Source organism: Bos mutus, chromosome 16 (genome assembly GCF_027580195.1).
Source record: "Bos mutus isolate GX-2022 chromosome 16, NWIPB_WYAK_1.1, whole genome shotgun sequence".
In the NCBI taxonomy this organism is placed as follows: Eukaryota; Metazoa; Chordata; class Mammalia; order Artiodactyla; family Bovidae; genus Bos; species Bos mutus.
The window spans coordinates 53,469,337-53,494,135 of record NC_091632.1 but is presented as its reverse complement, the minus strand read 5'-3'; the positions used below and the strand labels follow the sequence as shown (position 1 = coordinate 53,494,135).

At 37.3% G+C, this 24,799-nt stretch overlaps 1 protein-coding gene across 1 annotated transcript in view; it reads right to left on the bottom strand.

Annotated features, from left to right (window-relative positions):
- Positions 1 to 24,799, bottom strand: part of CATSPERE (catsper channel auxiliary subunit epsilon) — a 160,491-nt gene that overhangs the window by 45,844 nt on the left and 89,848 nt on the right. Inside the window, exons 10-12 of the mRNA XM_070384408.1 lie at positions 20,221 to 20,698; positions 13,637 to 14,079; positions 2,250 to 2,308 (exon numbers count right to left, since the gene is read on the bottom strand). Of these exons, the coding sequence (XP_070240509.1) occupies positions 2,250 to 2,308; positions 13,637 to 14,079; positions 20,221 to 20,698 (980 nt within the window). The remainder of the gene's footprint in view (positions 1 to 2,249; positions 2,309 to 13,636; positions 14,080 to 20,220; positions 20,699 to 24,799) is intronic.

The window sequence follows — 24,799 nt, the reverse complement described above, 5'->3', positions numbered from 1 at the left end:
AACCTCATTATGCTGCACAATATGATCTGACTGGAAGCAAAAGGGAGATCAGACATCATGCCTTTGTAGATTAGGAAATGCACATGGGTCATTTCTGCTCAGGCAAAATAGGAGGTCTCAAAAGTTACAAAAGAACAGTTCTGAAAGTATTATTCATTTCCTGCCCCTGCTAAGGTTTTTTACTTATTGAAAAAACTGGGATAAAACAAACACAAACTAACCACAAACAAATGTTCTCTTCCTTTCAGTATTCATTGTATTTTCCTATTTCTCATATATATATAATATGCTAAATAAGTAAGGATACAAATAGCACATTTTTGTATGTTTTAAATCACTATACAATATACCATCTGAAGCTGAAGCTCCAATACTTTGGCCACCTGATGCAAAGAAATGACTAACTAGAAAAGACCCTGATGCTGGGAAAGACCAAAGGCAGGAAAAGAAGGGGGCTACAGAGGGTGAGATGGTTGGATGGCATCATCGAATCGATGAACTCATCACCGAATGAGTTTGAGCAGATTCTGGGAGTTGGTGATGGACAGGGAAGCCTGGCATGCTGCAGGCCATGCGGTTGCAAAGAGTCGGACATGACTGAGGGACTGAGCTGAACTGATAAAATATTTCATCAGCTCTACAACACATTTTTATCTCTAACACCCTTGAAATCAGGAAGCATCTTACAATTATGCCAGTTACGACTTTCTCTCCCAATTTGATGGATTATTGGATCTGGTCTATTCAGTAATATAGTATAGATCTGTAAAAAGGACACTAAAGTAAATATTACATCTTCAATGTTCTACATAATTTTACTTATAGGTAGATTTTTTCCCACCGATTTCACAGTTTTTGGTATTTTTTTTTTTCTCAAGTCTTGGACTGACCTAAAGTATCCTGGGCAATTTGATGTGTATTGTGAAGCAACAGAATTCTGAGTAAATATCCACAAAAACAAAAATACCCAAAGTAACCTCCCCGGTGGCTCAGCGGTAAAGAATCTGCCAGCCAGTGCTGGAGATGCAGGTTCGATTCCTAGGTTAGGAAGATCCCCTGGAGAAGGAAGTGGCAACCCACTCCAGTATTCTTGCCTGGGGAATCCTATGGATAGAGGAGCCTGGCGAGCTACAGTCCATGAGGTCGTAAAAGAGTCTGACATTACTTAGCGACTAAACAACAACAATCCTGGACAATTTGATGTGTATTGTACAGCAACAGAATTCTGAATAAATATCCACAAAACCAAAAATACTCAAAGGAACTCAAGAGAAAAGTTGATGAGTTAGAGGGAAAGGGGTGTTTTGAGCCTCTCTTGACTACTGTGTTTAAAGTGGCATTTCCTTCCTATACTTCCTGGTGATACTCCAATGCCTCTTTCTGCTTTATTTTCTTAATAGCACTTACAATTGTTTGGGGCCATCTTGTTTATTTATTTGATTACTTGCTGCTTGTCTTCTCCCACTGGAGATATATCTCATGACAGCAGTAACTGCATATTTCTTGTTCACCATGTGTTCTGAACACTTAGAGTGCCTGGCATGGAGCAGGCATGCAAACTCAGGTGGAGTAGCTGCAAACTAAAGAAAAATTGACTTTTTCCTAGAACAATGCCACTTTTCCAGAAAATATATTCAGTCAGGACATAATGATAACCTAATGCCTTAAAATACAATACCATGTTGGTTGCCTTCCTCCCGGAATTAAGTGTTTAATGGTGTTACCTTATTCCAAGATTCAGAAATTTATATGACTCTAGTCATAATTAATGGGCTTCCCTGGTGGCTCAGAGGTTAAAGCATCTGCCTGGAATACGGGAGACCCGGGTTCGATCCCTGGGTTGGGAAGATCCCTTGGAGAAGGAAAATGGCAACCCACTCCAGTACTCTTGCCTGGAGAATCCCATTAGAGTTCTAGTTTTTGCTTAAGCATAGTATAAAAAGACTTTGGGATGGGAATGAATGATAAAAGATGCTCAAAAATATTGAACTAAGAAATTGCCTGTTTTTTTTTGTACCTTCAGCTGGATGAATAGCACCTTCAGATGGGTCATGTTTCCGTTAAACTCAAGGAGTATTTTACATTTTTTCTATAGAATACTAATCTTGCATCTTTTGAGATATCTAAAAGAATTTGAAATCTGGACATTTAAAAGGATATGAGACCATTTAAATAAAACAATATGTACAAATCAATAACCTGAACAGCATATTTAATATTGAGTAGACTCTTTTAAAAGCCATACTTACTGCAACTTGAAATAATCATCCACTGCCTCATAATTTATATTCTGAGAAAATGTTATTGTCTGAAAAAGAAAATAAAAAAGTTTATGTAAAGCAGGAAAATTGGGAATGGGGACAATGGATACTTTCAAGACAGATTTAAATCTTTCTCTAGGTAAAAAAATAATATTTAGCATTTTTCTAATTTGTTGTCTATCTCAGAAACTCCAATTATGTAGATATTCGATTTTCCTTGTTATATTCCTTTACTGTACTTTTTATATTACTATAGCTCTTTTATTTACATTGTTTCTCTCTCATTTAGCTTTTATTGTTGGAATGTTCTTATTTTTATTTTTCATTTATATCAGCACAGCAAGCTTTCACTTTCTTCTGTTTTCTAATAACCTGTCTCTGGACCTTTTAAATTCTTCTTTGAGGTTTTTAAATGATTACAGAAATCATATTGTCTATAGCTTTTGAGACTATGGGGAATTATTTGCCTGATCTTTCTTCTGTTGTTTTTGAGTAATTTTTAAAAATGTCCATTTGCCTTTTGCATATTTTCTTCCCTCTGAACCATGTTTCATCTCAGTTTTCAGTATCCTATATGGTTGCTATCATCTCAGGGTAAAGCCACTTACAGAACATATATGATAACAAAGGCAGAAAATTATAAATTTCACATTTTTGAAGTATGGAAGCTGTAATTTCTACATCCTTAAATTACTTTCTGATAGTTCTTTCTCATATATCTATCTATATATATATATCTTCAGAGAGGTCAGTTTGGTTTTGGTTAATCTGTTGTGATAACAGACTTTGTGTCTGTAAAACAGTCTTAGTGAGGGACTTCTTGGTGGTCCAGTGGCTAAGACCTCGCACTCCTAATGCAGGGGGCCTGGGTTTGATCCCTGCAGCTAGTAGATCCCGTATGCTGCAACTAAGACCTGGTGCAGCCAAATAAATAAATATTTAAAAAACCTTAGTGAAAAATCTTATTTCTTAAACAAAGTTTATTTACTTGTATGCTGGATACTAAGTTGAACGACATACAATATGCAATCTTTTATGATAAAGTTGACGCTATGAAAGTAATCACACTAAAAATAAATCACTTCAATGAGATATCGCCTCACACCAAAGTGGCTCTCATCAAAAAATCCACAATAAATGCTGGAGAAGGTGTAGAGAGAAGAGAACCCTCATTGTTGGTAGGAATGTAAATTGGTATAGCCACTATGGAGAACAGTGTGAAGGTTCCTTAAAAAATTAAAAATAGAGCTACCAGATGACCCTGCAATCCTACTCCTGGGCATATCTCTGGAGAAAAACATGGTCTGAAAGAATACATGCATTCTAATGTTCATTGCAGCACTATTTACAATAGTCAAGACATGGAAGCAACCTAAATTTCCATCAACAGAGGAGCAGATAAAGAAGATGTGGTACATATATGCAATGGGATATTACTCAGCCGTTGAGAAGAATAAAATAATGTATTTGCAGCAACATGGATGGACCTAGAGATTGTCGTGCTTAGTGAAGTAAATCTGACAGAGGAGGAGAAATATCATATGACATCCCTTATATGCAGAATCTAAGAAGAAATGATATAAATGAACTTCTTTACAAAACAGAAAGAGACTCACAGACTTAGAGAATGAACCTATGGTTGCCAGAGGGGAAGAATGGGGAAAATGGATTACTAGGGAGTTTGGGGTGGACATGTACACACTGCTATATATAAAATGGATAACCAACAGGGTCCTGCTGTATACAGCACAGGGAACTCTGCTCAGTGTTACGTGGCAGCCTGGATGGGAGGGGAGTTTGGGGGAGAATGGATGCATGTATATGTATGACTGAGTCCCCTTGCTGTCCACCTGAAACTATCAGGTAGACAGTTAACAACTAACAACATTGTTAACTGGATGTACACCATTAAAAACTTAAAAAAATACAGAGCAAAAAAAGAGAAAAATCTAGTTTCATGTTCAAAGAAAGGAACTAATTGTCAAATTTGCACCTATATTCTTCTGTATGCCACATTTTTCTTCATATATAATCATAAAAATTATTTTACAAGGATTTTCTTGGATGTAATTAGATTTAAAAAGTTTAATGTTATACAAGCAACTCCTACAGCTTAATTCCAGAAAAATAAATGACCCAATCAAAAAATGGGCCAAAGAACTAAATAGACATTTCTCCAAAGAAGACATACAGATGGCTAACAAACACATGAAAAGATGCTCAACATCACTCATTATTAGAGAAATGCAAATCAAAACCACTATGAGGTACCATTTCACGCCAGTCAGAATGGCTGCAATCCAAAAGTCTACAAGCAATAAATGCTGGAGAGGGTGTGGAGAAAAGGGAACCCTCTTACACTGTTGGTGGGAATTCAAACTAGTACAGCCACTACGGAGAACAGTGTGGAGATTCCTTAAAAAACTGGAAATAGAACTGCCTTATGACCCAGCAATCCCACTGTGCTGGGCATACACACTGAGGAAACCAGAAGGGAAAGAGACACGTGTACCCCAATGTTCATCACAGCACTGTTTATAATAGCCAGGACATGGAAGCAACCTAGATGTCCATCAGCAGATGAATGGATAAGAAAGCTGTGGTACATATACACAATGGAGTATTACTCAGCCATTAAAAAGAAAACATTTGAATCAGTTCTAACGAGGTGGATGAAACTGGAGCCTATTATACAGAGTGAAGTAAGCCAGAAAGAAAAACACCAATACAGTATACTAACGCATATATATAGAATTTAGAAAGATGGTAACAATAACCCTGTATACGAGACAGCAAAAGAGACACTGATGTATAGAACAGTTTTTGGACTCTGTGGGAGAGGGAGAGGGTGGGATGATTTGGGAGAATGGCATTGAAACATGTATAATATCATGTATGAAAAGAGTCGCCAGTCTAGGTTCGATGCACGATACTGGATGCTTGGGGCTGGTGCACTGGGACGACCCAGAGGGATGGTATGGGGAGGGAGGAGGGAGGAGGGTTCAGGATGGGGAACACATGTATATCTGTAGCGGATTCATTTCAATATTTGGCAAAACCAATACAATATTGTAAAGTTTAAAAATAAAATAAAATTAAAAAGAAATAAAAAAACTTAATCAAATATAAAAATAAATAAATAAATAAATCTTTTCAGATTTCAAGTGCTTTCTTGTAAAAAAAAAAAAGTTTAATGTTATCTTTTGTGAAATGGAAGCATAATCTCCAAACTTTACTTACTAGTTGTCATTTAAATGATGCTTTAAGTTGGGTCTGTAACTCAACCAACATATATGTATGTTATTTTGAATTATAAACACTGAAAATATATACACAATGGAACTATTTAAAAATACACTTTGTGAATGTGATCATCTATTTAAAAATGATTTCATTATAAATGATTAAAGAATAATCAGGGAACTTTCATTTCTACTAGTGGTGGGCTAGGTTATATGGACAAATTCCCCTAAAAAGAGACAAATCAAAAACCATAAAATCATTGGCCTTTTAAAAAGTTATCATAAAAGCATCAAGTAACTGACAAAAAAGTAAGGAATTGTCAGTTCAAATACTTGAAAAGAGGGACTTAAGAATCCAGGAGTAAAGCAGAACACCAGAGCCCATAATCTACTTTCTCCTAAAGGAATTTGTCAACTTAGTTAGAACAGAGATAATTCAAGATAGAGAATCAAACTGGATACTCTCTCTATATTAACCTCTGTTATCAGAAGACTACACTCTCTGGGTAAGGGTAAATTAAGATTAAATTTGCCTTCTCTTTAACCATCCAGTGACTTCAGTCACTGAGCGATCAGAAAAAGCAAGAAAAAATAATTGTCCTAATAATTTGTGGCTATGAGCAGGTACTTGCATGGCTTTATATCCTAGAATTGTTTGCTTGATGATCCAGGGGACTTGAAGAAGTCTCAGAGCAGTGGTACCTTAGATATCCGACACTGGCAAACACAGATCATCTCAAGATCAAAGCATATTCTTCCTAGACTTCAGAGAATTCTTACAAATACTTTTTCAAGTATAATGAATAGCCCACAGTCAAAAATAACTAACCCCTGCCCCAAAATAAGGCATGTGTGAGTAATAACCAGAATAAACAATGATGGAGAGAAGAAACAGGTGAAATACACATGCTCATACTTCAGATATGAAACTAATAGATGCAGATTATAAAAGATATGTTTACTAGTTTTTTGGAAATAAATGACCAAAGCTGGAAAATATCTACAGTATAAAACTATAAAATTTGTAAGTGTGCCTTAAAAAAGAACAAGTAAAACTTCTAAAAATTAAAAATACAACAATCAAACACATAGTATATAATTTTGGCATCAGATTAGGCATGACAAAAAGGGGAATAGTGAGGTGGAAGATAGATCAGAAAAATTATAAGAATGTATGCCAGAGACAAAAATGAACGAAAATAAAGAAGACAGTTAAAAACTCATAAGGGATAGATTGAGAAAATTTAACCTATTTTTAATCAGTGTTAACAGAAAAAAAAGATAAAGAGGCACATATAGTGTTTGACAAAATACCTGCTGAAGACAATGACTGAGAGATTCAAGAGGCCCAGTAAATTCCAACAGGATAGAAATAAAGAAACATACATTTAGACACATCATAGTAAAAGTGCAGGAAGCAGAGAATAAAATCTTAAAAGCTAGTGACTACAAGAAATAGCTATTCACCTCTAGGACTGGAATGGAGGGAACAGAAGGAAGAAATTTGGGTTGTTACAAACTAGTAAGTTAGTTTAGGGGTTCCACAGACCTCGAACCCACACCTTGAAAGACAGGTACTGCTAACCTGGTGTGGCATCTCACTTCTTGTAGTTACTAGCTCAGTAAAATCTCAGTTCCTTTTTTTCTTTTCATTTCTCTCATACACCCAGTTCTGGTGTCAAGACACCAACCCACAAAGATGGAATCCTGGGATTAATTTCATTGTGTCCTTGGCCTTGAACATGGTATTAAGTTCTTTGCTAAATGGGAAAGGGATTCTATTATTTCACAGTATGCAGAAACATTACAGTTCTTAACTGACTGTTCTTTCCAGGGAACAGCGCAGAGACAGTAGACTAAAATGCATCCTAAGCCTTTCTGTGAAAGAGGCTTGTTAGCTTATTTCCATAGATGTGGCTTATGGGGCAGGCTTCTAATTAAACATCTAGGTACTGACTACAATTCTCTCCAGAGACTGGTGAGGCTGACAGGTGCACCAGTATTGCACTCTCCTTTTGCCCCACTCCGGGTTGTCAGTATCTCAGAGAAAGTAGCTATTAACACATCTGGTGCCCCAGCTGTTGTGTTGGCCATTCAGAGAACAGAGAACACATCCCTCAATAGTCTGGCTCTGTTGGCCAGCAGAGCTTGTTCTTACAGGTTTGATGGGATGGCAACAAACAAAGAAACATTTGTCAACTGGCTATCAGCCTGAGACTCAGCACTTAAGTAGCAGATGGAAATGCCAACTCCCTGAAAACAGTATATTTGCACAGTTTAAAATCTGTCCCCTGAGTGTCTGACTTTGAATCAACTTGCATTTGGGTACTGAGATACTCTCCCAACCCCCTTGAAAGACTGACGGGTCTTAGCACACCCTAAAATACTGAGAGCCACTAAGAATAAAGTAGGTGGCTTGGACAATCACAAAAGCTTGAGAGACAACCAAGAGCTTGAGCAGAGTTGAATAGTAAGGTTCACCTCCTTCTAGACTAGAAGAAGTAGCTGTTTTATTTACTGCTTAGAAACTAACACAGAGAGTACAGGAAAATGAAGAAGCAGAAATATTTCTAAATGAAAGAAAAAGATAACATCACCTAAGAAAGCCTTAATAAAATAGTAATAAGTAATTTATCTGATAGAGTTCAAAATAACAATCATAATAATGGTCACTGAGCTCAGAAGAGGAATGGATGAACAAAGTGAGAATTTCAACAGAGACTGAAAATATAAGAATGTATCAAATAGAAGTCACAGAGCTGAAGAATACATTAACTAAACTGATACATACAATAGAAGAGTTCAACAGCAGAATAGATGAAGTGGAAGAAAGGATGAGTGAACTCAAAGATGGCAGTAGAACTCACCAAATCAGAGCAGGAAAAAGCAAAGTGAAGATAGCTTAAAGGACTTATGGAACATTAGGTGGACCAACATTTGCATTACAGGGGTCCCAGAAGGAGAAGCGAGGGAGAAAGGGGCTTAAAAGCTGTTTGAAGAAATAATGACTAAAAAAAACTTTCTTAACTTGGGAGAGGAAACAGACATCCAGATCCAAAAAGTCCAGAGAATTCCAAATAAGATAAATTCCAAAAGACCCATACCAAGACACATCATAATTAAATATCAAAAGTTAAAGACAAGGAGAAAGTTTAAAAAGCATCTTGTGTACAAGGGAACCGCCATAAGACTACCAGTAGATTTTTCAGTAATAACTTTGCAGGATGCAAGAGAGTGGTATGATATATTCAAAATGCTTAAAGTAAAAAACTGCCTTTCAGAACTGAAGGAGATATAGTTTTTCAGACAAGCAAAATCCAAAGGAGTTCATCATCACTAAACTTTACTTAAATGTTAAAGAGACTTCTTAAGTTGAAATGAAAGGGTGCTATTAGTAACAGGAAATATGAAAGTATAAACCCAACTGGCAAAGGTAAATATATAGTAAAATTCAGAACAGTCTAATATGTGAATGTGGCAATTAATCATATATAAAGCTATATGAAAGTTAAAGACAAAAGTAGTAAAAATAGCTATAATTGTTCATAGATACACAAGAGAAAAAGATGTAACTTGTGACATCAAAATGTAAAACACAAGAAGGGGTGTAAAAATGTATAGCTTTAGACTATATAGTTGAACTTTATACAACTATAAAGTTGTATAGCTTTAGACTATACAACTATGAAATGTAAGTTGTATCAACTTAAAATAGACTATTATAAATATGTTCTTGTACGTAAGCCACATAGTAACCACAAAGCAAAAACTTAAATGAGATACACAAAAGATAGAGAGACATGAATTAAAGCAAACCACTAAAAAAGTTGTTAAACCAGAAAGGAGGAGATCAGAAAAGATGAAAGGAACACAGAAGAACTACAAAAAAGTTAGGAACAGTTAACAAAATGGCAGTACATATGTATCAATAACTAATTAAAAGACATAGAATGGCTAAATGGGTGAAACAACCCATCTGTATGCAGAGGGCTTCCCAGGTGGCACGTGGTAAAGAACCCGCCTGCCACTGCAGGAGACATAAGACACATGGGTTTGATCCTGGGGTTGGGAAGATCCTCTGGAGGAGGGTATTGCAACGCACTCCAATATTCTTGCCTGAAGAATCCCATGGACAGAGGAGCCTGGAGGACTGTGGTCCATAGGGATGCAAAGAATTGGACATGACCAAAGCCACTTAGAATTAAAAAAAAAAAATCTGTATTCTGCTTATAAGAGACACACATCATATGTAAAAATACACACAGATTGAAATTGAAGAGATAGAAAAAGATATTTTATGCAAATGGAAATCAAAAGAAAAATGGGATAGCCATAATTATCAGACAAAACATACTTTAAAAGAAAGACTATAATATAGACAAAGGAGGTCATTATATAATGATAAAAGATCAATCCAAAATGATATAATACTTATGCATCTAACATAGGAGCACCTAAATATATAGAGCAAATATACACATAAAAATGAGAAATAGCAATACAATAATAGCAGGTAACTTCAGTTCCCAACTTGAATCAATAGATAGATCATCCAGATGGAAAATCAATAAGGAAACATTGGCTTTAAACAACATCTTATACCAGAATGACTTAACAGACATATCAAGAACATTCCATCCAAAAGCAAAAGAATTCTTCTTCAAAGCACATGGAATATTCTCCAGGATAGATTATATAGTAGGCCACAAAACAAGTCCTAATAAATTTAAGAAGATTTAAATCATATCCAGCATCTTTTCTGACCACATGATATGAAGCTAGAAATCAATTATAAGAAGAAAACTGGAAAATTCACAGATTTTGCTGAACAAACAATGGGTCAAAGGAGAAATAAAATTTTCCGAGACAAATGAAAATGGAAAGCCAACATATCATGGCATATGTTTGATATATCAACATATCAAAATTTATGGAATGCACCAGAGCAGTTCTAAGAGGAAAGCTCCTAGTGATAAATGGCCTACATCAAGAAATAAGAATTGTTAGCAAAAAATCTAATTTAATACCTCAAAGAATTAGAAAAAGAAGCGTAAACAAAGCCTAGGGTCAGTAGAAGGAAAGGAATAATGAAAGTCAGAGTAGAAATAAGTGGAGACCAAAATGACAATAGAAAAGATCAATGAAAATAAGAGTTGATTTTTTAAAAGTATAAACAATATTGACAAACCTTTAGTTAGACTCACTGAGAAAAAGAGAGAGGACTCAAACACATAAAAACAGATATGAAAGAGAAGATATTACAACTGATACTTTTATGACATAAAAAGATCATAACAGATTACTATGAACAATTACATGCCAAAAAATTGGGAAACCTAGAAGAAATGCATAAATTCCTAGAAACCTGTAACCTACAAGACTGAATCACTAAGAAGCAGAAAATCCAAATAGACAAATTACTAGTGAGAAGATTGAATCAGTAACCAAAAACCTCCCCAAAAAACTCCATGACCAAAATGGCTTCACTAGTAAATTCTACCAATATTTATAGAAGAATCAATTCCTATCCTTTTCAAAATCTTCCATAAATATAGAGAAGGGAACATTTCAGAACTAATTTTACAATGCCAGCATTACTCTGATACCAAAGCCAGATAAAGATACCACCAGAGAAGGATATCACGGGTCAATATTCCTGATGAACACAGATGCAAAAAGTCTCAACAAAATTTAGGAAAATAAATTCATCAATACATTAAAAGGATTATATATCATGATGAAGTAGGATTTACTCCAGGAATGCACAGATGGTTCAACATGTACAAATCAGTCAATGTGATACAGCACATTAAAAAAATGAAGGATAAAAATCATATGATTATCTCAATAGATGCAGAAAAAGCATTTGACAATATTCACCATCCATTTATGATAAAAACTCTCAACAAAGTGTTTATAGAGGAACAAACCTCAACATTATAAAGCTGATACATGATAACCCCATAGCTAACATCATACTCAATGGCAAAAAGCTGAAAGCTTTTCCTCTAAGATTGGACCAAGACTCACCACTTTTATTCAAGTTCTAGCTAGAGTAATTAGGCAAGAAAAACAAATAAAAGGCATCCAAATTAAAGAGGAAAAAATAAAACTGTCACTACTTGAAGATGACTTGATATTATATCAATATGTAAAGAAATCCTAAAGACTCCACCAAAAAGACAAATCAATATAGGTACAGAATTCATGATCAATATATAAATATCTGGTGCATTTCTATACACTAATAAGGATCTGTCAGAAAGACAAATCAAGAAAAGAATTCCAGGGCTTCCCTGATGGTTCAGTGGTTAAGAATCGGACTTGCAGTGCCAGGGACACTAAGTCTGATCCCTGGTCCAGGAAGATCCCACATGCTATGGGACAACTAAAGCCCATGGCTTTACTGAACTTGCATTCTAGAGCCTGCGAGCCACAACTACTGAGCCCATGCACTGCAACTACTGAAGCCCACTTGCTAGAGCCTGTGCTCCGCAACAAGAGAAGCCACAGCAATGAGAAGCCCACTCACAGCAACCAGAGAGTACAAGAGAGTAACCCCCACTCATCACAACTAGAGAATGCCCACATGCAGCTACGAAGACTCACCACAGCCAAAAAAGTAAGATAAAATAAAAAAATTAGTCTTAAAAAAACAAAATAATTCCATTCACAGTTGCACCAGAAAGAATAAAGTACACAGGAATAAATTTAACCCAAGAGGAGGAGGAGTCAAGATGGCAGAATAGGCGAAGGTGGAATTCACATCTCCGCACAAGTGCATCAAGAATGCATCTACAAATGGGATTCTCACAAAGCACCTGCTGAATACTAGTGGAAGATCTTGGACACCTAAAAGGACAAGAAAGTTTCCCATGCAACTGGGTAGGATAAAAGAAAGAAAAAAAAGGAAGAAAAGAGGAAATGGGAAGGGACCAGCGCTCCTGGTGGGGAGCTGAAGGTGAGGAGAGGTTCCTGCAACTCAAAGAAGCACCCTCCCAGTAGGGAAAGCCACTGGGACAGAAGGGGATCTTTCGTGATCAGAGGGGAACACAACAACTGGTCTGTGGACGGCAGGACAAAGAACTGTGCTCATGGTCCGTGCTGCTCCCCCGCACACCCCAGCCTGAGTTGTGTGTCTCCTGGTACAGAGAAGGGCTGGGAGCTGGAAAGTGGGGTTTGGAGAGCAGACCCAGGGAGGGGACAGCTGTTGCTGTGAAGCAACATCTCCTGGAGTAAGGAGCTCCACAAACTGGAAAGTCTAGGGGAAGAAGCCTGGGTCACCATAGGAGCAAGTGCCATTGTTGAGTGGCGCACAAAGGGCAGAGCCACCATTGCAAGGCCCTTTTCCACCCACCAGCCCCTTGCCTGTATGGGCATTTGGAGGGCCACCCATCTGAGCAGGCCTTGTGAATTGATTCGACAAATACAGCTGTAGCCAAATGTTGGCCTTGAAAGGCCTTGTGGCTTCCATTTTCACCATTTTGAAACACTGTGCTCAGACTGCCAAGTGAAGAAGCCAGGTCCAGCCTGGAGGATAGAGGACACGTGGAACAGAGCCAAGCGCTCCAGCTGAGGCCTCCTATACTAACACGTCTGTGCTTGCACCAAATATTTGACACACAGATGAAGCCATCTTACATTATCCTGTCCCAGGCAAACCACCAGATGACTACAGCCTCATGAGTAAACCCAAGATGAAACTAGCTGAACTGCCCATCTACTCATAACCCAAACTGTTGCCTCACAGAACTTGTTGTTCGAAGGCATTATGTTTATGGTGGTATTACAGTGCCATAGACAGCAGATAGAACTCCACAAAACAGTCACATACTATTTTTTTTTAAAAAGGAAGTGAACAATACAATTGACAATGAAAGAGTCCTATAGGAATGTGCTTTTAAGTGGCAAAGAGGCCCTGGATATTGAAAGTAAAAATTGTCACTCAGAAGTTAATGAGTTATCATATCATTATTCATTAAAAACATGCATATTTCTCAATATTTCAAAGCTAAATTTGAAGATAAATTTATTTTTTGAAAAATGTTATAATAAATATTATAAACATTTATAATATATATAATTATAATTTTACATTTATTAAAATCAAAGAATTTTAAAATATTAACTTACCGTGGTTTTACTGCAATGTCCTAAGGCAATTTCATATTGAATCTGATCTTTTATTTCTAATATTTTGGGGCCATATGATTCTACAACAATATATAGACCAATATTTTCTGGATAGACTATTTGAGCCCAAAGGGACAGGTTTTGTCCCTTGTCCAAAAGGTAAGAAAAATGAAAAATATCATTATGAAATGCCATATAGGGGCACTTTTCTTTTGTCTTGAAAGTTATACTTTGTGCTTCCAGTTGTAAGGGATATTCCTCTGGATATATTTTGCCATTTTCAAAAACATATATGAGATACATATTACCAGATGGTTTAAAAGAAATTAATGATTTTACTGTGCTATTTGTCCATAAATGTAGCTTTATTGCATCTTTGATTTTAATCTTGAAATAAAACATTACATTGTTTTCCATTTTTACCACAATATTTCCATAATAATCTGGAAAAAAAAAGAGAAAAGTTTTTGTTATTCTAAGTTAACAGAAATCCATGCTGACGTGGACTGTAGCCCACCAGGCTACTCTGTCCATGGGATTCTCCAGGCAAGAATGTTGGAATGGGTAGCCATTCCCTTCTCCAGGGGATCTTCACAGCCCAGGGATCAAACCTGGGTCTCCTACATTGCAGGTAGATTCTTTACCATCTGAGTCACCAGGGAAGCCCCTACTTAAGTGCACTATTAACCAAAATAATTTCTTTCATAATGATATTTACATACTTTGAGAAAATCAAGGTGTGCAGACACAAACCCATGACTTTACATGATGTTTGAGAGCTGCTCTCCCACTTCATAGCAGAGCATTTTCTTTTTCTGCATACCTTTCTTCTTGCATTCACTGTATGACTTTTATAATCACATTAACATACAAGAAAGAGCTTGAATTAGTGCATTAAATAATAATGAGGGTGAGTATGACAGGAATGGTATTATCAAGAAGTATTGTGATATGGACCAAATTGTGTCCCCTCAAAATGCCTGTGTTGAAGCCCCAACTCTCATTGTGACTGTATTTGAATGTAGAGGCTCTAACAAGGTAATTAAGGTTAAATGAGGTCAGAAGGATGGGGCCCTAATCCAATATGACTGATGTCTTTATCAGGGGAGGAAGATACACCAGAGATCTCTTTCTCTTTCTGCCAGCACAAAGAAAAAAGGCTATGTGAGGACACAGTGAGAAGGTGGGCACTGTCTCTAAGCCGGTCAGAAACCAGCCTTGATGACATCTTGATCTTGAACTTCTAGCCTCCAGAATTGTGAAAAAATAAATTCTATTGTTTAAGCCACCTGGTCTGTGATATTTTTTTATGGCAGCCATAGTGTGTGCACGCTCCGTTGCTCAGTTGTGTCCACCTCTTTGTGACCCCATGGACTTTAGCTTGCCAGGCTCCTCTGTCCATGGAGTTTTCCAGGCAAGAATACTGAAGTGGGTTGACATTTCCTCCTTCAGGGGATCTTCCTGGCCCAGGGAGTGAACCTGTGTCTCCGGCATCTCCTGCATTGGCAGGGAGGTTCTTTTTACCATTGAGCCACCTTAGGAAGCCCAGCAGCAATAGTAGGCTAATGCAGTTGGGATGAAGAAAAGGTGGTAGTGAAGGAGCTAGCACCTTTTCAGGTTTGCTCTATGCTGCTGCTGCTAAGTTGCTTCAGTCGTGTCCGACTCTGTGGGACCCCATAGACGGCAGCCCACCAGGCTCCCCTGTCCCTGGGATTCTCCAGGCAAGAACACTGGAGTGGGTTGCCATTTCCTTCTCTAATGCATAAAAGTGAAAAGTGAAAGTGAAGTCACTCAGTCATGTCCGACTCTTAGCGACCCCATGGACTGCAGCCCACCAGGCTCCTCCGTCCATGGGATTTTCTAGGCAAAAGTACTGGAGTGGGGTGCCATTGTTTGCTCTATAAATAATAATCAACTTTCTCCCCTTAATAGAGTATTATAACTAAGTTATAGACATTCGTAAAGAGTATACTTCTTAACCTCTTTGATTCTATAACCAAATCTATAAAATGAACAGGTGGACTAGTTGGTTTCATAGCTTTCTTTTCAGATACGACACTCTGTGTATAGCTCCCAGGATTATACTTTCTTTAATTTTCAAAAAACAACACTTAGAAAGGACTAGTTGAAAGGAGAAAGGTGAATAAAAGAGTTAGGGAGATTCAGAGTGTTTTGGGCTTTTGGACCTTACATTTGGAATCTAAATAATTAAATGACTTTTTCACAAATTGCCATAAATTATATTCTAATCAAACTCAAATCAGAAATGCTGTTTTTTAGAATCAGAATATTATAGTAAGTGTCAACACACTCCTATTTTCCTATTACACTGTTCATTAAAACACTATTAAGTGAATTTTGGATTAAACATGAAGATGAAAATTAGAAATTTTTTTAAAAATAATGAGAATAATAACACTTAAATAAAAGTTTGCATAATTTTTATATAACACTCTATATAAAAGAATCATTAATGATAAAAGCAGAAATTAAGGAATTAAATAAAAAAGATGTAGAGTTGATAAATAAAACAGTTCTTTTCAAAGGAAAGGAAAACAAAACCCAAAAAACCTCTAAAAATAATAAATATCTTGCAAACCAGCAAGTAGGGACATAAACAATATTATAAATGAGCAAGATAATACAAATACAGATATGTAAGAAACTTAAACATTAAAATGTGAAGTCTTTGCCAATAAATACAAACATCTAAAACTAACTGAAGAAGAGATGAAAGAATTTAATAGACAAATTAAAGAAAATAAAAATAATGAAGACATATAACATTCCTGATTGGGAATGTATGGCAAATATGCAATCATCTATTCATTACATATTTATTGAATGCTCAACTATAGCTACACACAACTCTAGGTAGTTGGGAGGACACATTAGTAAAAAATAAAAGATTTTTTTCCTTTGTAACTTACATTCCTTTAGGGAAGGCAACCAATAAACATAAAATAAGTAAATTATATAGTGTGATAGGGGCTTTCCTGGTGACTTAGTGGTAAAGAATCCGTCTGCCAATGCAAAGGATGTGAATTCAACCCCTGGGTAGGGAAGATCCCCTGGAGAAGGAAATGGCAACCCACTCCAGTATTCTTGCTTGAGAAATCTCATAAACAGAGGAGCCTGGCGGGCTACAGTTCATAGTGTCACAAAGAGTCGGACACCCACACTTGGTGACTAAACACACACACTTAGTGTGTTAGGTAATTAAAGCTGCAGTGATCACAACAATATAGATCTTGTGAAGACAGATGAGTGGGAGGGAATAGCCTAAAACTTAACTTACTTAACATGAGGAATAAATATATACTAAAATTGCCATTTCAGATCTGTGGGGCAAGTTTTGCTTAATAGAAGACTGATCTGAAGGCAATACCAGGTTTCAGAGGAAAAATAAGAAATAAAATTAGATTTCTAACATACCAAATACTATAGATGAATTAAAGATTGAAACATAAGAATTATAATTTTAAACTATTTTTAAAAATATTTTAAAATTTTATTTTAGGATTTATTTGGCTGCCTCGGGTCTTAGTTGCACATGGGATTTTCATTGAATCACAGAGGATCTTCTGTTGCAGTGCACGGACTCTCTAGTTGTGGTGCATGGGTTCAGTTGCTCCACAGCATGTGGGATCCCAGTTTCCCAACCAGGGATCGAACCTGTATCCCTGCATTGCAAGGCAGATTCTTAACCACTGGATCACCAGGGAATTCCCAAAGTTAAATTATTAACAGAAAATATATGACAATATTTCTAATAATTGGAAAGTCCTATCATATTATGACATTACCAGAGAAGTCACACATAAAAAAATACTTGGACTTAAGCCTGAATTAAGTAGAAGAGTTATGTCGATATCAAAGTGAAGAATATTCTTGGCAGTAGATATCCAAGGAATAGCAAAGAGGCCAGTCTGGCTAGGTAACAGTGAACAAAGAGTCAAGTGATAGGTGACCGCATCAGAGTCTAGGGCCAGATCTCATACTGTGTTTCAGGTTATGCTAAAGGCTTTACATTTTATTCTGAGCGATATAAGAAGCCACATGAGGGTTTTAAGCAGAGGAATATGATTTTGCACATATTTTCAAAGGCTCACTCTGGCTGCTAGGTGTACCCTGAGCTGGTTGATGATGGGGGCACACGGATAAAAGATGAGAGACAACTTAAAAAACTCTTATACTTATGGGCCAGAGAGGATAGGGGCTTGGACTGGAGTGGGAATGGTGAAAAAAGGCTAGATTTTAGATATACTTTTTACACATAGCCAACAGGATTTGATAATGACTTGCTTTGGGATGTAAAAGGGGAGAATTCAAGGATGAGGTCAAGGTTTGTGGTTGGAAGAAAAGAAGAGCTGTTCACTTGATAGGGCACGACAAGGGAAGAAGCAGGCTGCAGTGTGGGTGAGGGACTCAAGGATCCAGTTTTGGATATGTTAGTCTGAGATGCCCACTAGTCATCTGAGTGAAAGTATCACGAGGTAGTAAGAAATAGCAGTTTGATTTCAGGCTAAGGATCATGGTTGGAGGGCAAAGAATGAATGTAAACAGAGTTCAGAGGTACTTCTCCATTTAGGAATTAAGAAGATGGGAATGGAAAAGAGGTTGAAGCTGGTGAAGTAGAAGGAAGATCAAAAATACCCTCAAAAGTCTTTGGGAAAAGGTGTTTCAGGAAAAAGGCCACGCTGAATTGTTTCAAATGCTGCTGCAAGATCACAAAAGATGACTGGAAATTGGCCACTGGATTAACAAAGTGGGAGTCATCGAAACCCCTGACAAGGGCAGTTTTTGAGAAAATTTGATTAGAGTGGATTCAAAAGACAATGAGAGGAAAGAGAAAAAGTGAAAGTAGGCAATTCTTCCTGGAGTTTTGCTATAAATGGGAGTAGTAAAATTGAATGGCTGTGAGTTGAAGGGTGATATAGGGTCAAGAAAGATCAATTACAAATAACAGTGATATTTACTTTAAATACCCCAGTTAATTTAACTCCTAACTAGATTCCTTGAGGATCAAACTTTCTATTTCTTTGCATTTCATATAATGTTCAGTACACTACTTTAGGAATAATAACATGAAGAATAAATAATATGCTTTTTAATTTAATTACTTTATTTTTGGCTGTGCTGGGTCCTCGTTGCTGTGCTGAATTTTCTTTAGTTGTGGAGAGCAGGAGCTACTCTCTAGTTGTGGTGTGTGGGCTTCTTTTTTTTTTTTAATTTAAATTTATTTTAATTGGAGGCTAATTACTTTACAATATTGTATTGATGTGGAGACTCTTGTTGTGGAGCATGGGTTCTAAGGCATGCAGGCTTCAGTAATTACGGCTCCCAGGCTCTAGAGCACAGGTGCAATAGTTGTGCAGACAGGCTTAGTTGCTCCGAGGCACGTGGGATCCTTCCTGATTAGGGATAGAACCCGTGTCTCCTGCATTGGCCGGTGGGTGCTTTACCACTGAGCCACCAGGGAAGCCCAAGAATAACTACTATTAGTTAAAGGCTTACCACTTGCCAAGTTATTATTCTAAGCATTTTATATGCAACCCCGTATCTAGTCAACGTAACAGTCCTATTAATATATTTTAGATTAGAACACTGAGGTTTGGAAATGTTAAATAATACTTTTATGGACTTGAAAACAGATTGGTTTAACTCTACAACACCTGCTATAGAATTCAGTTTCGTTGAATTGTGTCCCCTCAAAAAAGTTATGTTGAACTTCTAACTCCAAATGCTGCTTCAGAACATGACTATATTTGGAAATAGAGTCATAACAGATGTTATTAGTTAAGATGAGATCATTCTGGGCTACGGTTGGCCCTGGTGTCCTTATAACAGGATGGTGTATGAAGACAGGAAGAATGCCATATGATGCCACAGGCAGTGACTGGAATGTTGCAGCTGCAAGGAAAGAATGGCAAGGTTTGCCAGCACGTCGGAGAAGCTAGGAAAGATTCCTTCAGATTTCAGAGGGAGTATGGCCCTGCCAACACTTTAAATGTGGAGTTCTAGCCTCTAGAACCGAGACAATAAATTCCTGTGGCTTGAAGTCTGTGCCAGTTTGTGGTACTTTTGTTATGGGAGCCCTAAGCCCTAGGAAGTGACTACAACCACACATCACCTTCTACACTGAAGACACATATGTAAGTTGCATGTGTATTTGCTAATTGATCAAAATGAACCTCTGAATAAAGAACTTGAGTTTGCCATTTTGCTTTATGAGATCCTGAAAAAAAGTGAAAGTGTTAGTCTCTCAGTTGTGTCCGACTCTTTCAGACCCCATGGACTGTAGCCCACCAGCCTCTTCTGTATATGGAATTCTCCAGGCAAGAATATCAAAGTGGGTAGCCTGCATTGCAGGCAGACTCTTTACCGTCTGAGCCACCAGGGAAGTCCTTTATGAGATCCTAGTTAGCATTAAGAGAATTTTAAAGATAACCATTTTTTAGATGGTAAAACATCTAAACATCTTTATCAAAAACACCATATTTTAATACATTAAAATTGTACATCTTCATAAGGAAGATGTCTACGAAATCTAGAATAATTTTTGCAGATTGAAGATAACTTACCCATAAGAACATTATGAATAATGCTGTTTTGTGATAATCTTGATAGATTTCCAAATTCTGTAGTTGTTTGTAAAACTCCAGTATCTGTGAAATTATGATAATAATAGTAGATCCTATGTTTGTCCCATAGTAATAATTCTGGCATTGCTGAATATAGGAAATATGGAATTAAAAAAGTGTCTATACTGACATTTAATGCAAAGTCTTGGAATACCCACTGTACTGTATCTTCATTGTGTATCACTAGGTAAATTGTTTTGGAGGTGTTACATATAATGCAGTAATTTAATAACAAGGCAAGTTCCAAAGGGTGTCCTGTATACTCAACATTATGTATAGTCAGAGTAGCAGTTGGTGACATATGTAGAAGTCCTTTCAGTTTTTCAGTAGTTACTATTTTAACAAATTTAAGACGAGCATATCCAAGATAAACTTCATTTTCTGTCCAGATTGCCATGTTGCTTCTTCTTTCTTTATCCTGTGACAAAACAGAAAACAATTAGAATATCTTTGATTTTAGAGAGGGTGCTAACAGTTCCTGTCTTCTATTTTGCAACATTTAAAAATAAAACACAGTGACTACTAAAGGTTTAATTTGTAATGTATTTCTGAACAATACTTCAGACATAGAAGTTACATGGAAATATATTACACATAGGTATAAAAATAAATTATTCCAGTAATTTTATTCTTTTGTATACATTTTCTATCAATAGAAATAATTAATTTAAATTCTCTTTTAAAGAGAAATTAAGAGCATTAGCCTTCTCTTTTCTTATGTATTTATCTATCTGACCAAGAGTGTCCCTTAGACTTTGATGTTTACTAAGGTCAAGAAATAAGGATATTTCAAACATTATTTTTGGAATTCCAACTTCCTTTGTTAAAGAGAAGAGAGAACTTAAAACCTGAGACAATTCAGTATTACCCTTTGATGGACACTGTTAGAGGGGAAGACCACCCAGAGATGCTGTGTCTGAGATTCAGTGGGTGTAATTTCATTTAGGGAGCCAGGTATCCCCTTTCCTCTGTCTCCCCTCCCCCAACTGGTTCTAATTCTTAAAGATTTTTACTTAAAATGGAAGTTCTATGTCCATGGCAATCAACAGAGTCTTTTGTGCCTATCTTGTCTCCCAAAATAAATAAATTTGTACATTTATTTAATATGCAAATATTTGGTCTATACTCAAACAGTATGTAGAAAGAAATCGAACTGATAACTAAAAAAAAAAAAAAAAAAGAGAGAGATCATCTGGGGTAAAAAGACATTTTACCAAATGAAGATTCAATTTAAAACCTAGAACTTCTGTTGCTGAAAATGAGTGTGAAACAATTCTCAACAAGGAAATAGATTAGAAACAAAATGAGCCCTTTATAGAAAAGACTCACAGCTATTCTCACTATTCTTGGCAGAGGGATGGGAAGGGGAATTGGTCATAAACATGATAGATGGGAACTCCAGTGAGCCCCAGCCATGTAATGAGATTATACCTACCCAAAACTCTTTCCTATAGATCTTCACTTAGTGCTTGGGTATAGTAAGCCATGGTCTTGGGGCAGGACAGGAAAGTGGAGCAATCCCTCTGATGCATTCATGGCCTCTCCCAAATATAAAGCAGTAACCTTCTGAAGACAGGGAGGGGACAGGCACCAGGGCAACAAAGCTGAGAGAAATCTGTCAGCATTCTGGATGCTCAGTTACCGTATACAGGAAGTGGGATAAGAGAGCCAAGACAAGCTCTCCTTCTGACATAAACATGGACTTCACTGAGAGTATAAAGCAGTCTCCATGCAAGGATTAGGGGCAGGGAAGCAGGAGAGAGAGAATTCTCCCAAGGCAAGAAAATCCTGGGGCTGATGAGAAAGGAAAGAGAAATCCTCAGTGATTAAAAAAAAAAAAAGCTTGGCAGCAGAGATGGCTCTTTTAGGATTTGGAAAGCTAGTGACTCAGTTACAAAGTATGAAAAGATCTCTGGAATCTCGTCAGTGCTGAGACTCCAGGCACAGCAAAAAAGAAAATTGCTGTGATCAAACACTGAAAATCTAGTGGAAAGACAAGCAAGAATGCAGAGATGGGGAATTACAGTTAAGATATGTAGATGATTAAAAAAAAAAACAAGACCAGAATAGGGCACCTCCCTGGTGGTCCAGTGGTTAAGAATCCACTTGCCAGTGCAGGGCACACAGATCCTGTCCCTGGCTCGGGACGATCCCACATGCTGCGGAGCAACTAAGCCTGTGTGCCACAACTACTGAGCCTGCGTGCTGGAACTACTGAAGCCCACATACCTAGAGCTGCGCTCTGCAACAACAGAGCCACTTCAGTGAGAAGCCTGAGCTCTGCAACTAGAGAGCAGCCCCTACTCACCGCAACTAGAGAAAGCCCACGTGCAGCAACTCAGACCCAGCGCAGCCAAAAATATATTAAAAAGAAAAAAACAAAACAGAATGGAAATGCTAGAAATTAAAGATATGATACCAGGAATAAAGAAATTACTAGATGGATTTAAGAGTTAACTGAGAATAGCAAGAGGGAAAGAGCAGTGAATTTGAAGACAGGTTAATAGCATGTATCCTAACTGAAATACAAAGAAAAAAAATCAGGACATCTGCCCATATTAAACAGTCTCATACATATGTTTCTGGAATCCTAGAAGAAGAGGAAAAAGAGACTGGTGCAGAAGAAGTATTTGAAGAAATAATGTTCAAGAACATCCAAAAATTAATGAAAGACCTAATCCCAGAAATCCAAGAAGCTCAACTGAACCTCAAACAGGATAAATACAAAGGAAATTACACATAAACACATAATAAAAATGCTGAAAACCAAAGATAAAATGAAGGATCTAAAGGAGCAACAAGTAAAAAAGACACATTATATACTTGAGAACAATGACTGGAATAATGGCTCACTTCTTAACAAAAATGATGAAAGCCATAAGATAACCAAGTGTCTGTAAATTGCTCTAAAAACAACTGAAAAACAACAAACCCACCTATCATTATATAATTCTGTATTTGGTGGAAATGAAGGTAAAAAATAAAGACACTTTCTGTTCTGTTCTGTTCAGTCGCTAAGTCATGTCTGACTCTTTGCGACCCCCTGGACGGCAGCATGCCAGGCTTCCCTGTCCTTCACCATCTCTTGGACTTTACTCCAATTCATGTCCATTGAGTCGGCGATGCCATCCAACCATCTCATCCTCTGTTGTCCCCTTCTCCTCCTGCCTTCAATCTTTCCCAGCATCAGGGTCTTTTCCAATGAGTCAGTTCTTTGCATCAGGAGGCCAAAGTATTGGAGTTTCAGCTTCAGCATCAGTCCTTCCAATGAATATTCAGGACTGATTTCCTTTAGGATGGACTGGTTGGATCTCCTTGCAGTCCAAGGGACTCTCAAGAGTCTTCTCCAACACCATAGTTTAAAAGCATCAATTCTTTGGTGCTCAGCTTTCTTTATAATCCAATTCTCACATCCATACATGACTACTGGAAAAACCATAGCCTTGACTAGATGGACCTTTGTTGGCAAAGTAATGTCTCTGCTTTTTAATATGCTGTCTAGGTTGGTCATAACTTTCCTTCCAAGGAGTAAGCATATTTTAATTTCATGGCTGCAGTCACCATCTGCAGTGATTTTGGAGCCCCCCAAAATGAAATCTCTCACTGTTTCCATTGTTTCCCCGTCTATTTCCCATGAAGTGATGGGACCAGATGCCATGATCTTAGTTTTCTGAATGTGGAGCTTTAAGCCAACTTTTTCACTCTCCTCTTTCACTTTCATCAAGAGGCTCTTTAGTTCTTCTTCACTTTCTGCCATAAGGGTGGTGTTATCTGCATATCTGAGGTTATTGATATTTTTCCCGGCAATCTTGATTCCCACTTGTGCTTCTTCCAGTCCAGCATTTCACATGATGTACTCTGCATACAAGTGAAATAAGTAGGGTGACAATATACAGCCTTGACATATACGCCTTTCCCTATTTGGAACCAGTCTGTTGTTCCATGTCCAGTTCTAACTGTTGCTTCCTGACCTGCACACAGATTTCTCAAGAGGCAGGTCAGGTGGTCTGGTAGTCCCATCTCTTTAAGAATTTTCTACAGTTTGTAAAGGCTTTGTCATAGTCAATAAAGCAGAAATAGATGTTTTTCTGGAACTCTCTTGCTTTTTCCATGATCCAGTGGATGTTGGCAATTTGATCTCTGGTTCCTCTGCCTTTTCTAAAACCAGCTTGAACATCTGAAAGTTCACAGTTCACGTATTGTTGAAGCCTGACTTGGAGAATTTTGAGCATTACTTTACTAGTGTTTGAGATGAATCGAATTGTGCAGTAATTTGAGCATTCTTTGGCATTGCCTTTCTTTGGGATTGGAATGAAAACTGACCTTTTCCAGTCCTATGGCCACTGCTGAGTTTCCCCAATTTGCTGGCATATTGCATGCAGCACTTTCACAGCATCATCTTTTAGGGTTTGAAATAGCTCAACTGAAATTCCATCACCTCCACTAGCTTTGTTCATAGTGATACTTCCTAGGGCCCACTTGATGTCACATTCTAGGATGTCTGGTTCTAGGTGAATGA